This window comes from Echiichthys vipera (assembly GCF_963691815.1).
Source record: "Echiichthys vipera genome assembly, chromosome: 23".
NCBI lineage: Eukaryota > Metazoa > Chordata > Actinopteri > Perciformes > Trachinidae > Echiichthys > Echiichthys vipera.
Window position 1 is genome coordinate 4,122,296 of NC_139848.1, and position 15,991 is coordinate 4,138,286.

At 48.6% G+C, this 15,991-nt stretch overlaps 1 protein-coding gene across 1 annotated transcript; it reads left to right on the forward strand.

The window, feature by feature from the left end:
* Window positions 1-727: 727 nt before the first annotated feature.
* LOC310964645 (SLAIN motif-containing protein 1-like) lies at window positions 728-15,952 on the forward strand. Its single transcript, XM_083937849.1, has 10 exons — window positions 728-1,258; window positions 4,004-4,140; window positions 8,913-9,056; window positions 9,135-9,248; window positions 10,963-11,112; window positions 11,405-11,788; window positions 12,335-12,346; window positions 12,837-12,986; window positions 13,726-14,077; window positions 15,045-15,952. The coding sequence occupies exons 1-10, from the start codon at window positions 801-803 to the stop codon at window positions 15,118-15,120; spliced, it is 1,977 nt and encodes a 658-aa protein (XP_083793975.1). The 5' UTR covers window positions 728-800; the 3' UTR covers window positions 15,121-15,952.
* Window positions 15,953-15,991: the final 39 nt, after the last annotated feature.

The following is a 15,991-nucleotide window of genomic DNA, read 5'->3' on the forward strand; positions in this document are numbered from 1 at the left end:
TAAAAAGACTAAAAAATAATTTAATACTAATAATATAAAAGGTTTAAATAATTTAACATAATAAATAAAACTGATACACCTCATTTTGCAAATTAACTTTTCATATTTTGTATGTGGTGTCGTAACCCCCAGCTCCTCCTCCAGCAATATTATTATTGAGTAATAAATATTCCATAATAAACAAACGGTGAAAAAAGCAAAATAATACAATTCTAAAGAGATTCAAAAATAGTTTCAATGCTAATAATTATTAAAAATATAATAACAGTTTAGGATAATAAATAAAGCTGATAAATCAAATCTTCTTATGTGGTGTCATAACCAGCGTCCGCCACCAGATGTCGCCAAACGCACGCGGATGTGGAGCTGATTCTGATCTGGCTCGTGCTCAAACCAATCGTGTCTTTAATGAAATCTGGTTCACGCGCAGCACGGGTGCGTGAGACAAAGACACAGAGACGGTATGTTCAAATGAAAGCAGTGGTGCGAGTTTAAAGGGTGAAATAAAGGTTTTATTGTTGATGTCAGGCCCTAATTTCTGCTGCGACAGGTGCTCCACCTGGAGTCCATGTGGGGTTAAGGAGGCGGGGCCGGTGCGGGGGTGGAGTCACACACTCTCCCATTGGGTGAGAGTCCAGACAGGCGTAGACACACGTTACGACCCGGAATACAGATACAGTCTGAGGGCGACGGGTGAGCCACGCTAGTCTGCACCCACCTGTCCTCCATCTCTCTTCTGCGGGAGGTGGAGAAGTGAGACGCGGCTACGACAGCCTTTAGTTCCCCCCTGCTCTGCTCCGATGGAGGCGGCGGTGCTGAACCCCGCGATGATGACGGAGGTGGACTGCAACAGCAACACCCTGAACGCCGAGCTGGAGGTGAAGAAGCTGCAGGAGCTGGTGCGGAAGCTGGAGCGGCAGAACGAGCAGCTGCGGACCCGCGCGGGCAGCTGCTCCGGCGGGCCGCATGTGCTCGCTCCGTCCCCTGTGTGCGTGCTCGGCAGCGCCGGGGGGTACCGCCTGCCCGGCCCAATGCCCACCCTGCTGTGTCAGACGTCCTTGGGGTCATTGGTGCCACCGGAGGAGCCTTTCGACTATTTCCACCCGCACTCATGCGGGGATGGAGCTGCAGCTGCGGGGGAGGAGGAGGAGGAGGAGGAGGAGGAGGAGGAGGACGCATCCGAGCCGTCGGTTCTGGACGAGCTGGAACTTTTGGATTTTGATTCTCTGAGCTGCTCAGACGAGTCTGATGAGACATGGTAACGCGCTTTCATCTCCAACCATTTGTTGCTTTAAGTCCTGACTCCTGCATGTGTGTGTGTGCGCGTGTGTGTGTGTGTGTGTGTGCATGTGTGTGTGTGTGTGTGTGTGTGTGCGTGTGTGTGTGTGTTAGATGGTGCTCCTGTTAATCAGCCTGCTTCTCTCCTCATTGTGTCTGGGTGGAGGCAGCTGTTGTGTCCAGCCTCCTCATCCACACCTCGGAGTGACTGAGCTTGTTATCGGGCCTGTCATCGGGGCTGCACCCAGCTGCCATCATTCATCTGTGCAGGACACTCATTCACATCATGATGCCATTGGCTGGATGCCTTCACATTAATGCCTTGCTCCACCCTTACTGCCCCATAAGGAATCACACCTTTAAACCCTTGCACCATGCTTTAAAATACTGAATGTTTTTGCTTAATTTTCTCCCCAAAAGCTGCAGAAAACCAGTGACTTAGTGTCTCCTTCCACTGAGAAAGACTTTCTTTCCAAATCAGGAAGTGAGATGTTGCAACCTGCAGGAGGAAGTGGCCGTCTCATGCAAAAACACGAGCAGGAGGACAGTGTTTTAGTCGGTTACCAGTTGCTTAACCTCTTCATATCGCTCGTTCAGTCTTCAAACGGCTTATTTTTGAGTCTGACAATGAGAAAAACTCCATTATATTCACGATAATGATGAAACTAGAATTAGAGAAGATGTTTAACCGCAGACGAACTGATGATAATGATTGGACAGTTGGACAGAGACCGGTTCTGTCTCTTCAGGGATCATCAGAGACAGAGGGAGATGGGATTCACATGTGAGACCTTAGTGTAAAAATAAAATACAACCCCAGGTCCATCTTTATGTATAACTGCAAACATCGCTGTAAAGATCCAAGTGGATTCAGCGCTTCAACAAACCCCTGGTTTGTTTTCACAGCAGGGAAAATCATTTCCTGTTTTCTCTCTGTATATTTTATTGTTTGCACAAAGAACTTTTTTCGTTTTTTCACAGATCACACGTTGTTCTTGACGCTTAGCTTCTGTTAGTGGAAGGACGACACACACACACACACACACACACACAGACACAAACTCACACTCACACTCACACTCTCTAGGCCGTCCTCAGACGAGCCGTCCATCGTTGTCTCCAGTCATCCCGACTCTCCGTACATCTTTCCAGTTCGCTGGTACTCTGGGCTCCTGCATCCCTCTTGAGTACGTCCACGTATGTTAGCGTGGGACGTCCTCTTGACCGGTGCCCGTGTGTCGGTTCCCACAGCTCCAGCTTGCTGGCTGACAGTTGTGGGTGTCTTTGGCAGTGCCCTGCACGTCTCATTCTCCTTACAGCGATCATTTCCCTCACCCTTGGTGTTCCCTCATACAGGATCATGTTGGTCACATGTGCATTCTTGCTGATGTTAAGCACTGCACGCAACATCCTGGTGTAGCAGCCGTCCCTGGACTCCTCTAGGGTTGGTTTAAGGGTCCAGCATTCACTGCCATAGAGGAGAACAGACTCTACTGTCGCGTAGAAGAAGCTGAGTTTGATTTGGCGGGGGAGATTGGAGCTCCACACACACACACACACACACACACACACACACACACACACACACACACACACACACACACACACACACACACACACACACACACACACACACACACACAACACCTCACAACTTCTTTTGGAGCTCACCTGTGCAAAGAAATAATCAATAACACGAATACTTAGGTGCTGAGACGCACACTCCAGCAGTTTACTCACCAAGTATGAAGCAGTTTAGTACAACAGCTCTGCAGAGAGATGCACAGATTGGGAAATTCTCGCCCTATACCACAATTTGTTTTGATTTATTCCCACTTTTCTGTCAGCGCAACAAATACATCCTTATTAACGAATAACTGACTTCAGGCTCGTGTTAAAGACGCACAGATTCAGTCATACAAACAACCTTTAATCTAACTTTATTGCACATTTAAAAAAGTATCTTTTTGTAAAAGAAAGCAGCTTCAAAAGCCTTTTTAACCTTTTTAAAACAACACCGAGCCGGGGCAAAAAATTGGTGCAACACAGCAGATAGAGATCGTCTAATTCTCAAGGCGAATATCGTCCGATACCGATGTCGAATGATACATCAATGCTTATCCTTAGTCCTGCAATAACTTCCTACATTCATGGAGTTCTAATATTTCCCTAATGGTCATGATGGAGGCTGTAGTTTGGGGTGCTGTTGTGTTTCTGATATCAGTCTGCATGGTAGCAGATCAGAGGACGTAGGGCTGATCCTACAGCAGCACGTTTGCCTTCATCTTCCACTCTGTGTCTTCACGTTGCGTGCGTGTCCCCTCCGTCTGTCTCTGACTGTTTCTGAGGTGTTCGCGTCCCCTTCAGGGTCCCACCTGCTGTCAGTGGAGGTTTTAATCTATAATTCAGCTCCCTGCGCGTTGCCCCGCAGAGTGAAATTGTGGAGGAGAGTGGAGAGAGTTCAAGGGGCTGTCAGAATAATCTCATCTGCTCTGTTTGAACCCTGGGAACCTCGGCGTCACCTGCAGCCGGCTGAGAGACTCGGGAAGAGATGAGGCGGTGGCACAAAGGAAACATCTGTCAGGGGCTGCGTGGAGAAAAAGTCTGAAGTGAAGCGTAGTGCAAAAATAAACAGGCTTTCAGAACATCAGAGGGCGGGGGAAGAAGTCAAGGATAAACTATTGATGCAGCCTCACTTTTGACTCTGATCTGTGTCTTTTTCCAGGTTGTATGTGTCATCAAAAGCCAGAGAGTCCACAGAGGACTCCCTCTCGCCTCTGGAGTGGTGCCGGCAGGTTCTGGACAGTCCCAAATCCGAGGTGGAGACCGCCAGGAGGTCGCTGTCCCTCCGACTAGAACAAGGTGCGTTCGAGATGACAGGCTGTGTGTGGGTGGAAGGAAAATGCCTTTGAGCAGGATCAGAGACTGTGGTCACAGGGTGTTACAGTGGAGGTTATTGTGCGTGTGTGTCTGGGTGAGAAATGTCACAACAGTAAGAAAATCTCTAGCGGCTGATTCATGGTCAAAGAGGAACAGGTTTCAATGCTGGAAGCGTCTCCGCGGAGTTCAGCTGCAGTTCAGACTGCGAGTGTTTCCGATCTGTCTCTGCATTAATGACGTTAGACACAATTGTTTTTTTATGTTTCGCCTCTTTCTACTTAATCTCGGCCTTATTGGATCTATTGGATGTGGCTGTTTGAGAGGTGATTTCATTTACTCCCCTTCATGTGTGTAAGAGCTCCCTTTCCCTCCGCAGCAGACAGCAGATTAGTTTGCTGCTCTCCTCCAGGCTATTTTAAACACACAGCTTTTTAGGTGACGTGCCAAAAAGAAATCCACGAGCTGACTCTCTCCACACAAATCTCAGCCAGGGAGAACTGTCTCACTGTCTCTCGTCTAGACTCGAGCGTGAGATGGACGCTGAAGGAATAAATGAATACGTTTCAGATGAGATCATCCTCAAAGCAATTTCAGTCATAAGCAACTGAGTTGGTTAGTTGTCTAGGAAGACGTGTCACCTCTCATCCAAGAGGCTTCATCAGTTCATGTACTCATCTGACCAGGCTGGGACTGGACCAGGACCAGGACCAGGACCAGGCTAGTCCAACTAACTGGTGTGGAGATCCAGGTGTTTAACCTCTCACAAGGCCGATGATGTCACTGGAACCCTTTGTGCTCCAAGTGCCAACAACCGTCGTTAGTGACAGTCGATACCTGGATCTCCACACCAGTTAGTTGGACCAGTCTCAGCCTGGTCCTGGTCCTGGTCCAGTCCCAGCCTGGTCCTGGTCCTGGTCCTGGTCCTGGTCCAGTCCCAGCCTGGTCCTGGTCCTGGTCCTGGTCCTGGTCAGATGCGTACATGAACTGATGAATCCTCTTGGATGAGAGGTGAAACGTCTTCCTAGACAAACAACCAAGTCCAGTTGCTTTGGACTGAAATTGCTTTGAGGAGAACGACGACCTGGACACATGAGAACATTCACAGGCTCAGATGAGATCAAATAAAAGTCTGTTTAACAGTGCTTTTGGTTGGTGCACTGCTCCATGTTCAGCTCATGTAAGTTTGGAAGTTTGGTGAATCTTTTGGAGGCATCGTGTCCTTCCAGAGAAACCGTGTTGGAAGAAGGTGTTGGGTTTGTGTTGAACAGCCTCCCACTCAGTGTAGAGCATTAAATACGTCACCTTGTGCTCCCACTCGCAATGGGTATTTATTTTATTTAAGATTTAAAATTGATGCAGCACGGTTGGCAATGTCTCAGAGGCCCTGAGGTGTGTGCCGTGTCCCAGGGGGAGGCTGATTTGAATGGGCCCTCGAACTTGTAGCTCCTTGCCATCGGAGTACAGCAGGACATCGACGGCTGCCACCGCCTTCAGCTCGATGTTCCTGAGCACTGCAGACACGAGGAGGAGTGATCCAGTCAGAGCAGCCAATCACAGACGTTTAAATGGTAAAGCAAATTCCTTTCATCTCATCTTCAGCCTCTTATCGGGTCGCGGGGGCAGCAGCTTAGCAGGGGACCCCAAACTTCCCTTTACCGGGCCACATTAACCAGCTCTAACTGGGGGATCCTGAGGCGTTCCCAGGCCAGTGTAGAGATCTAATCTCTCCACCTGGTTCTGGGTCTTCCCCGAGGGCTCCTCCCAGCTGGACGTGCCTGGAACACCTCCTTAGGGAGACGCCCAGGGTTCATCCTTACCAGATGATCCTGAACCCCCTCAAGTCTGCGTTAACCACAGCCCCAGCAGGGCGGCAATATGTGCAGTCAAATAGAAATGAATGAGTTGAAATTGTATTAGTCGACCAGTTATAGTTTCTGGATTCATTGGTTGTTCATTGAGTGTTTGGTCCATAAGAATGAGTCAAAAATGTATGAAATCTTAAAATAAGTGCAGATCTGCAGTGATGTAACAGAGCTCTTCACTGTGACTGGTCTCAGCAGGACAGTGAGCCTTACAGACCGTAATCCGTCCACTCCTTGTAGCATTAAGCAGATCAGGGACACCTCACCTGACCTGCATGTCTGCCACCGTTACAGTCATCACTTGGTTATGTCATGCACCACTGAAGAAGAGCCGAGCTTCCTGTTTAAAAATATCCCGGCCGTCTTGGTCACGTCAAGCAGCGAACTTGGAGACCTGTGAATCGATCGATAGGGGTCTTCAGTCTGTGTCTTGGTTGTCATGGTAACCGCATGCGATGCGCCTGGATTGACTTTTTAAAAATAGATTTTCGTGTCCTGAGCTAATCGACAGTCGAGCTGGAAAAAAATCAGATCAGGGTTATCGTCAATCCAGAGGTCAGCATGTGGAAGAAAACTGTGTGTGTGTGTGTGAATAGAGGCGACAGCTCCCACGGCCCCAGCTGAACAGGCAGCTTAACACCCAGAAGCCTCTAATGAGAGGAGACTCACCTGCGTGGGCGCGTATGTGAGAGGCTGCCACAGAAAGTCTGCAGTGATTTCAAAGAAAGGCCTTTTCGCTAAACTGCTCTTTTGACAGCGGCCAGTTCATGACGGCTCGTACATTTACTACTGTGTCGTCTGGTGTCCACATACTTTTGGCCAGCTTTGATATTTAAAGGGATAGTTGTGATTATTTGAGGTGGGGTTGTATGAGGTACTTATCCATAGTCTGTGTGTTATCTACAGTAGATGGCGGTCAGCAGTAGACCAGCAACTCCTGCGTCTGCGAGGTAAAATGACTGTTTTTGTCAAAGGAGTCTGGTGGCTTTGACGAGAGCGTTATCCAGCTCCAGTTCCCTCTTGTAAACTTAAACGGGGCCGTCTGACGGCAAAGGTAAAGCTGTGAAACCACTCTAAATACAGCATACACTTCATCTTCCAAAAGCACTGGCTACGTCTGCTCAGTGGCTGCAGTGAGTGGTCGTAGAAGGGAATATTGACCTCGTCACTGTGGGTGAGACGGCAGCCAAGCTGTGGCTGACTGCTCCCAGTCAGTGATGAGATGGATTTAACCAAAGTCTGGGCGTCCGTGCTCACGTTTGATGCTTTACCACAGAAACAAAACTTAACTAATGCAGCAAGTATTTAAGTCAACACTACTTGAAGTTACTTTTCCATAGAGTTTGAAGAGCAGCCGTCTGTTCGTGCATTTCCGAAATAAAAGCTTATTTAAAAAACTAAAACAAAGATATAGCACACACTTAAAGTGACTTCTATACACTCAGCTGATGCCTCTGTCCACGGCACGGATGATCTTGACTTTCCAAATTTTATTGAACCGAATGGATCAAATTCTGATGCTAACGTCACTGGTTGGGGTAATGACAGAGATCTCTTTCATCACGTGGGGGGGGGGGGTTGTTGTTGGGCCTAGTTGTCTATTTGTCTGTTACCCACTTTAAAATGATGTGAACTCTCCCTGTAATATCTTGGGGCCAGTCTTGGACCTCTGACTTGTCTCAGTCCTCTACAGTTGCAGAAGCTGTGCAGCTTGTTGCATCAGAGGCGATGAACCGACCCCACCCCCACCAGCCCCCACCCCTCTCATGGTCCTGTGCATCACTGGAAGCAGCCCTGCTTTCTCTCTCTCTCTCTATCTCTCTCTCTCTCTCCCCCTTCCTCAGGTTTGAGTACAGGGAAAATGGGAGAGCTGTTGCCATAGAAACAGTTTACATGAAAGGCACGCATGCCCCCTCTTCTGTTGCTCTAAGTGGCTTATATTCACATCGACAGGTGACGGAGAGAAATCCTCCTCCTGCATCTCTGGGAGGCTTCAATATAAAACACACAGCATGTTTTCTTCATCTTTATTCCCGAGATGTTAATTTCACACGTGCTTCCAACCAGCCGAAGTTTCTTCTCTACATCTGTGAATAATAACTGAGGTGTGTGTGTGTGTAAGCCTGAGACAGTCAGCACCAGGTTCAGCTGCAGCAGTGTGTGTGTGTGTGTTTGAATAAAGCTTTGTCCTTTTGTGCTGAGCACGTGTGGAGCCGTTGAATAGAGCAGGCGGTGACAGTTCCCGGCTGGTGAGGTAACCGCTGCACAGTAGATGGTGTGTGTGCATTCGTCTTGTGAGAGCCAGTGTGAGCTTTGAGGCGAGAAATGGCTTTTATCCGACTTTAATGCAGGAGCAGCCGTGGTGTTCCTGTCCTAATAAAGGCTCACGTTGGTCCTAAACAGCACAGTGGGAGACCACATGTTTTCTTTGTGACAAGAAGGGTGGTGGTATGTGGGAAGTGTAGTCCTAATGCAGAGGAGAGGCGCGCCTGTAACGCAACAAAGAAACAACACAGAACAAATGTGTGGAGAAACCGAACAAATGCACGACAAATATCAACACAACATCCATAAAAGGAGCAGGGTTTGGAATAATGGTGGAGGAGCACTGAAGCTGCTCTCAAGGCAACTTTTAAGGGCTACAAACAAACTGAGGGAATGTTTAATTCAGATTTTTTCTGACCATTTGAATTGAAATGAAACCCCAGGTATTATATGAGCTTGATACCTGGTTTTCAAATCTAATGCATGTGTGTTTTAAAGATGTTTTTCTTTGGGTACATCATGAAAAATCTGCATTTTTCCAGCCAAATCGATTTAAGCTGATACGTTTTGTTCTTAATATGCTCTCTGCTTGTTTTCTCCTCCTTCCCTCCTTCCCTCCTTCCTCAGTCTCCAGGTGGCATAGCTCCCTGTCCAGCTCCTCTCCCACCTCCTCCCCCGGCCCTCCTCTGAGTCGAGTGGCCGGCGTGTCACCCATCGCTTCTTCCCTGTCACCCAAACTCTGCTCCACCCCTCAGGCGTCAGAAAGACACGGTAACTCGCGACTCCAAAACTTTTTCCCCTCCATAGCATCTCTGAGAAATGTCATTAAGCTGTAAATTCTCCCCTCAGCTCCATCCCTCTCCTCCCCGCTGCACCCGGTCCTCCATCAGACGCTGAGTCCTGTAGGGAAGGATCTGTCCCCCGTATCTGAGAGGACTCCCACGTTCCTCGCTGCAAACCGCAGTAAGCCTCCGCGCTGCTTTTCACATCCTGATTTTCCCTCGCCTCATATAGAAACAGAACATCAAACTGAATCCTCTATGCGAAAAGTAATCAGAATATTAATGTGTAGGTGAAGACGCTCTCGGTAGAGAACTGGGTCAGCTGCTCGCTCTCTTAGATATCACTTCAGCTGTGTTCTCTCGTACGCCGTGGGAGTGAGAGAATATATTTCAGCTTCAGTCGCAGAGCAGAAACCGTGTCACAGCCGTTTGTGCATTATTCGGGATGGAAATAAATAACGCTCCAGACGCAGCAGGGGGGCGACGCTGCAGGGGACGAGAGAGGCCACGTTGGAGTACTGTACTGGCCCGAGGCTCAGTTCCATGACAGTGCTAGTCCAAACAGCGTTACGCAGCCAGGCCCTGCTGTTTGTCTATCTCGTCCTGTTTCTAGATCTTTTGTTCCAAAAATAAAACCCCAAATATGACATTCAGGGCCGTAGTCAGGATTTCTGAGTTACAAATTCCACCTAACTGCAATTTAAGAGTGTTTTTAAATTGGAAAACAGACTTTTCATAACTGTAAGAATCTATGGCGTCCTCATTCCTGCAAAACGTCAGAGGCAGCTGCTTTAAATCTGCAGCATGGGGCCTTTAAGGGCGCACTCCCACTGTCCGTCCGTCCCTTGCCCCGTGCTTTAGGCCCGTTTGTACTCACACTACCTGGGCCTCGGAGAATGCTTCTTGCTGCCTATACGTCATCACGCCGTAACACGTCACACGCATTGATGACGTCATGGCGATGCGTGGCTTTGTTTCCAGATCTTTCCGTAGACCTCTGAGTTTTTGTGCGTCTTGTCGACTGTTTTTGAATCTTTTCATCGACCAAATCTGCAGTAAACACTCCACCTCCGCATCACACCAACGTGAACCTTTCACCGCCATTGTTTTAAATGTCCGCGCATGGTCCCTCCTTCTTTTTTCGTCCCAACAGGCGCACAGAACCGCCGTAGGCCTCGTACACGTACACGTGCGCACGCTCATGCTCGTACATGTGCAAACGCGCTTTACTAAAGCCCACCTCTCCCAAATGGACCGTGGACGGCAAGCGTGCCGCAGCTAGACGCGGTACAGTTGCACTCGCACTGGTCAAAGGAACCAGACTTTAGCCGGGAAACGTGTTTGAGCGCGGTCCAGATGGACAGTGGGCGTGCGCTCCTTAGATACCATGTCATCTTGAAGGTACTGAAAAAGGTCCAAATATGTTCCAACACCTTTCAGATAATCCTCCACCCTTTTATGCTCAACTCACATTTCCATACCGTAGGGTCTGTTTAGGGAGGAATGATGTCAAATGTGGGTGACAGGAAATTCAAAAAGCCTGATAATGTGTCCAGAGAACTTGACCAAGGTAATTAAAATACTACAAGCGATGGAAAGGATTATTTCAGCGTGTGCAGATATCAGAAATATCATTCACCGGGGAGAGGTTGGTGTAACCTCTCATCATATTTCTGTTTCACTGCTGCTTAAAAGACTCTCAGAGCAAAGTATCGGCCTCCATTAGTTCAGCCCCTTCATCTTTATGTCGAGGACACTCTGAAGATTGGAGGGCTTTTCTCATCACTGTTGAGCCGCAGCGCCTGTCTCATTAGTTTATCACCGGTGTCAGAGAGGCGCTGGAAAGGTAAGATGAGGAGACGAGTCCAACTCTGCTTTTTATTTACGTTTCGAAGGCCGCAGCCTCCGGTGCTCTGCCCTCAGCCCCCAGTCGTCCATGGACAGTGACCTCGCTTCGTCAGAGGTGGAGGACGACTCCATCACTCTGGGCTACAAACTGCAAGACCTCACTGACGTCCAGGTTATGGCCCGACTGCAGGAAGAGAGTGAGTTATTGACTCGGCTCACACTCGCACAGCAGACAGACGTTACTGGGAAAGTGTATTTCATGTTTTAATGTTTTCTGGAGTTGTTTCTGTGTCAACTGACTTCTTGATCTGTCTCTATCGTTCCTTCCTTTCTAATATTTTAACATATGACACCAGATCTCAGAGCTCATCGCTACTTCAGCTTCATTAACCCCAGGAGGTGATGATTGTGTTTGGTGTGTGTGTGTGTGTGTGTGTGTGTGTCTGTGTGTGTGTGTTGTATGCTGGTCCTCATATCTCGCTCCCCCAGGTCTAAGACAGGACTACGCCAGCACGTCGTCCATCCTGGCCAACCGCCGCAGCCAGAGCTTCACCTTCCAGCTCAGCCAGCTCAGCGCCGGCCCCGACCTGGAGGAGGAAGACGAGGAGGACGACGAAGACTACGGCCTCCTGCCCCCGCCGCAGCCGCGCCTCACACGTCTGTCGCACTCCCACACCTTCTCCAGCATGCGAGACTGGCGAAGAAGCACCAGTTCCCTGTGCACCCCACCTTCCACCCCATCCACTCCGCCTTACCCTTCCGCTGGGTTCGCCTTTCAGCCTCAACTCCAGGCCCAGCCCCAGGGACTGGGCCTGGGACTCGGACTGGGCAGCCTCTGCGCAGCCGAGCCGCTGGGCTTCAGACCAGGATCAGGTGAGAAACGACTCTTTGTTATCTGCTCTCCTTACAGACAAGACAGAGTCTGTGCAGTTTCTGTTTCTCTTTTTGCTCCATTATAATCTTTCAGCAAATTGTAGATAGACAGATTTCTACACCACCTCTTGGCTCTGTTTTCAGGTTTTAGAAAATCTAGCTGTGATAGGAGACTTTGGCCAATCACAGGTCATTTCAGAGAGAGCGAGTGTTCCTATTGGCTCAGGCCAGAGAGGGCAGAGGGAGCGCTGAGATCCCACTCTGCTTCAAATTCGGCCTTTTTACACACTGCAGCTTTAAGAACACACCTTTGTTACGTGCAGATTTACACAAAAATCTAAATCCATGTAGCCGTAACTACTGATCCTACATTTCCCAGAATGCAACTCGAAATAAGTCTTTTTAAAGTGACATTGCTAACTTTGAACTATACTGCTGCTGATAGCACTAATTAGTCATCTCTTTGTTTACATGTTTTGTACGTTAAATATGTGTGTGTTCGCTGTCGGGCGTGTTGTTTTGGGGAAACCTCATCGTGGCGTCCAGCCGAATATGAGAGTAAGTGTTTTCCACTAAATCCACAATGAAATCTTCTAAATTTAAAGTGTTATTGAACATTAACCCCTTTAATGTATTACTTACAAATGCTTTCTCATATATATGCTGATCATTGTGAGATGTATCCCGCCTCCTTCACTCTCTCTTCACTAATCAGAGTGACCCACACTGATGTCCTTACCCCTTCTAATAACTCTGCGTAAGCCTCTTGTGCAGCCACTCTTAAAGCCCTGAGGCTGGCGTGCGTTTCCGTCCTGAGGCAGAGACAAGAGAGTTTGATGGGATTAGGGTTAGGAGTGTATATCTGACTGTTGTTACGCTAAAGGAGATCAGTCTTAAGGGATGGAGTGGTAATAAAGGACAGGACACGAACAACAGCTCACAGGGCGCCATCAGGCTTTGTTTATCTCTACGTTCAGACTCTTTATTTCTGTAAAAGAATCTGCTTTAATGCTGCTTTTCACTTCATTCTTTTACGTTTGTGTGTCAGATAAGCTGCGGAGGAGCATGCCTAACCTGGTCAGAGCTCCCAGCATGCCCAGTGTGCCCATTCCAACCAATCCCAGTGCTTCCCCTTCTTTGCTTCGTAACAGCCTGAGTTTTGATTCTTCCAGTGGGCTGGCTCGCCTGCAGTCCTCCAGTAAGACACGTTCTCTTATCTTTATCATTAAAGTTGTACTCCGTGAGATTTTCATCTATTTACTTGCCTTCTAAGTTCCTATCTCTCAAAGAGTGAGTTAAAACAGTGGTGATTGATCATGTGACCCACTAATGAAAGCACTTGTACTTGCCTTTTTGCCCAGTATGCCAATATCCGCTAAGGCTAGATGTAAATAAGCCGCCATGTTAGTGACGCTGCTGACAGCGGTTGGTCTGTCGGCCCAGATCGTCACCAACGGTTATGCTGCGTTCACTTGTAATCTGATATTCCAACATCTGAGTCAGGCTCGTAGTAAGGGTCGAAGTATAATAGGAACATGGACTTGATATATAGCAACTTTCTAGCCTTTCACACTACTTGAGCTGGGGATCAAACCACTGATCTCTCAAATGGAGGAAGACCCACTCTTCCACTGATCCACAGCCGCCCCAACATATGTGTGTGTGCATGGATTTAATAGGTTAACATATAGGAGATGGTATGGAAGTAGAGAGGTGATTTTGTTTCAATCAAGTTTACAAAAAAGCAAAAAAACACACATAGTGACCACGTTCGTGACAACATGAAGGCTCTGAAAGAACAGGCTCGCCTGCTGTTACATCTCACCGCCACAGAGGCCGCTAGAAACATCTCAAATCTTATGGAGTGCAACTTCAAAGTTTATTATTATGACTAACAGAAGGATATAATTTAATGTACTCTCCACACCCATCTCCAGTCCCCTCCCCAGGCCAGCTACAGAACAGGGTCCAGAGTGTCGGCAACTTCTCCTCGTTGTCACGGCAGCCGCTGAAGGCCACTGCCTACGTCAGTCCCACCATCAAGGGCTCTGCCACCGTCAGTCCCACCATCAAGGGCTCCGCCTCCATGCCGACCTCCACCAGCCTTCAGTGTCTGAGCATGAGTAGCGGCGTCTGCAGTGGCATCCCGATGCTCAGTAAATCTCCAGGTGGAGGGGGGGCGCCTGCCTCCACCTCAAACACGCCCCGCAGCAGCCTGCCCCGCCCCGCCTCCTTCGTTGGCATTCCAAGCTCCACCCCCCGCAGCAAGATGGCCCAACCAGGACGAAGGTAAACCATTTTATTACTGGATTGAATATAAATTACTGTTTGCGTTCTCGTTTCAAGGTCGGCAGATATGTAGCATTTGTTGTATCATGAGCATGAGACTTTCTCATCATCTCATCTTCAGCCTCTTATCCGCGGTCGGGTCCGGGGGCAGCAGCTTTAGCAGGGGACCCCAAACTTCCCTTTCCCGGGCCACATTAACCAGCTCTAACTGGGGGATCCTGAGGCGTTCCCAGGCCAGTGTGGAGATCTAATCTCTCCACCTGGTCCTGGGTCTTCCCCGAGGCCTCCTCCCAGCTGGACGTGCCTGGAACACCTCCCTAGGGAGGAGCCCAGGGTTCATCCTTACCAGATGATCATGAACCACCTAAGGGAGACTCCCGCCCCTCCTGAGAAAACCCATTTCAGCCGCTGGATCTACCGGTCAGTCCTGGTTCCTACCCTCACCTGTGGTCATGAAAGCTGGGTCAGGACCCAAAGAACCAGGTCGCGGGTACAAGTGGCCGAAATGTGTTTCCTCAGGAGGGGGTCTGGAGTCTCCCTTAGAGAGAGGGGGAGAAGTTCAGCATCCGTGAGGAACTCGGAGTAGAGCCGCTGCTCCTTTGTGTTGAAAGGAGCCAGTTGAGGTGGTTCAGGATCATCTGGTAAGGATGAACCCTGGGCGCCTCCCTAGGGAGGTGTTCCAGGCACGTCCAGCTGGGAGGAGGCCTCGGGGAAGACCCAGGACCAGGTGGAGAGATTAGATCTCCACACTGGCCTGGGAACGCCTCAGGATCCCCCAGTTAGAGCTGGTTAATGTGGCCCGGGAAAGGGAAGTTTAGGGTCCCCTGCTAAAGCTGCTGCCCCCACGACCCGACCCCGGATAAGAGGTTGAAGATGAGATGAGATAATCACACTGGATCACTACTGACTTTGAAACTTCAAATGTGCCGTCTCCATTATTTGACCGTCCTGTTCTTCTGCTCCACAGTTTACTGACGCCTCCAAAGAGCTTGTCCACCCTCAGTGCCCTTCGCGACAGCACCTGGAGGGACGGCTGCTACTGATGAACGGATGAAGTGGTGCAGGGGCGTAGTGGAAACCCCGCTGGCTGGGGTAACTCACTACACTTCCAACATTTCCCTGGGGGACACTTTTGAATGGGTTGGACCAAGAAGTGGGCGTAAATCCTGCATAGAATAGTTATCGGAAACAAGGAAACGGCTGAACTGATCTTTTCGTATCAACCTTTCAGTTCTATGCAGAGTTTCTTCGGGGAAGGCGGGTTGTTTTATGTTTTTTTCCGAGCGTATGCACGTCCGCTGGCCTTTTCCCCCCGACTGCTGACACTCTGAGTTTGGTCTGTGCCAAGGGGAAGCTGCTCCCTGTTGCTCTTGTGCAATAAACCACTGGTACCAGTAAATAACCTGCTAACGAGGGCTGCCACTTTTTATGAAATGAGCCTCACAATACTCTACGTATTTGTATATTTATTTATTTTTGTTGTTGTTTACTAATCAGGTGTTTTCCCTCTGGCAACGAGCGCCAACGATGCTGCTAAAAGTGAATCCGTCCCTGTTGGTTTGGGCACATTTGGTCTAATTTTTACCAGACATTAAAGTGTGTGTTCATGTACAAATCTAACTATTACGTGTGCTAATTATTATAAATCTCTTTTTATATACATATAATATATATTGATGCAATATAAATGTGACCAAAAAGGAAAATGTCTGAGTGTGTTTACTAAAAACTGTGCATATTTACACTTTAAAGTTGTTTGACGCCCTTTGAGGGAGCTGTTCTTGTTGCACTTTGTACAAATCTCTGAACTTACTGATGTTTTACTGACGTTTGCACTTCCTGTTACGTTTTGATCTTCTGTATTTCGGGGACACGTGGTTAATGAAATGGTTTTTTGGGAGATTTCACGATGAC

Excerpts from the sequence above, each read along its gene's own strand:
- LOC310964645 (XM_083937849.1), top strand. The coding sequence starts at position 801 with ATGGAGGCGGCGGTGCTGAACCCCGCGATGATGACGGAGGTGGACTGC. Across the intron at positions 4,141-8,912 it reads GTCCCTCCGACTAGAACAAG|TCTCCAGGTGGCATAGCTCC; the intron begins GTGCGTTCGAGA and ends CTCCTTCCTCAG. Across the intron at positions 11,113-11,404 it reads GGCCCGACTGCAGGAAGAGA|GTCTAAGACAGGACTACGCC; the intron begins GTGAGTTATTGA and ends TCGCTCCCCCAG.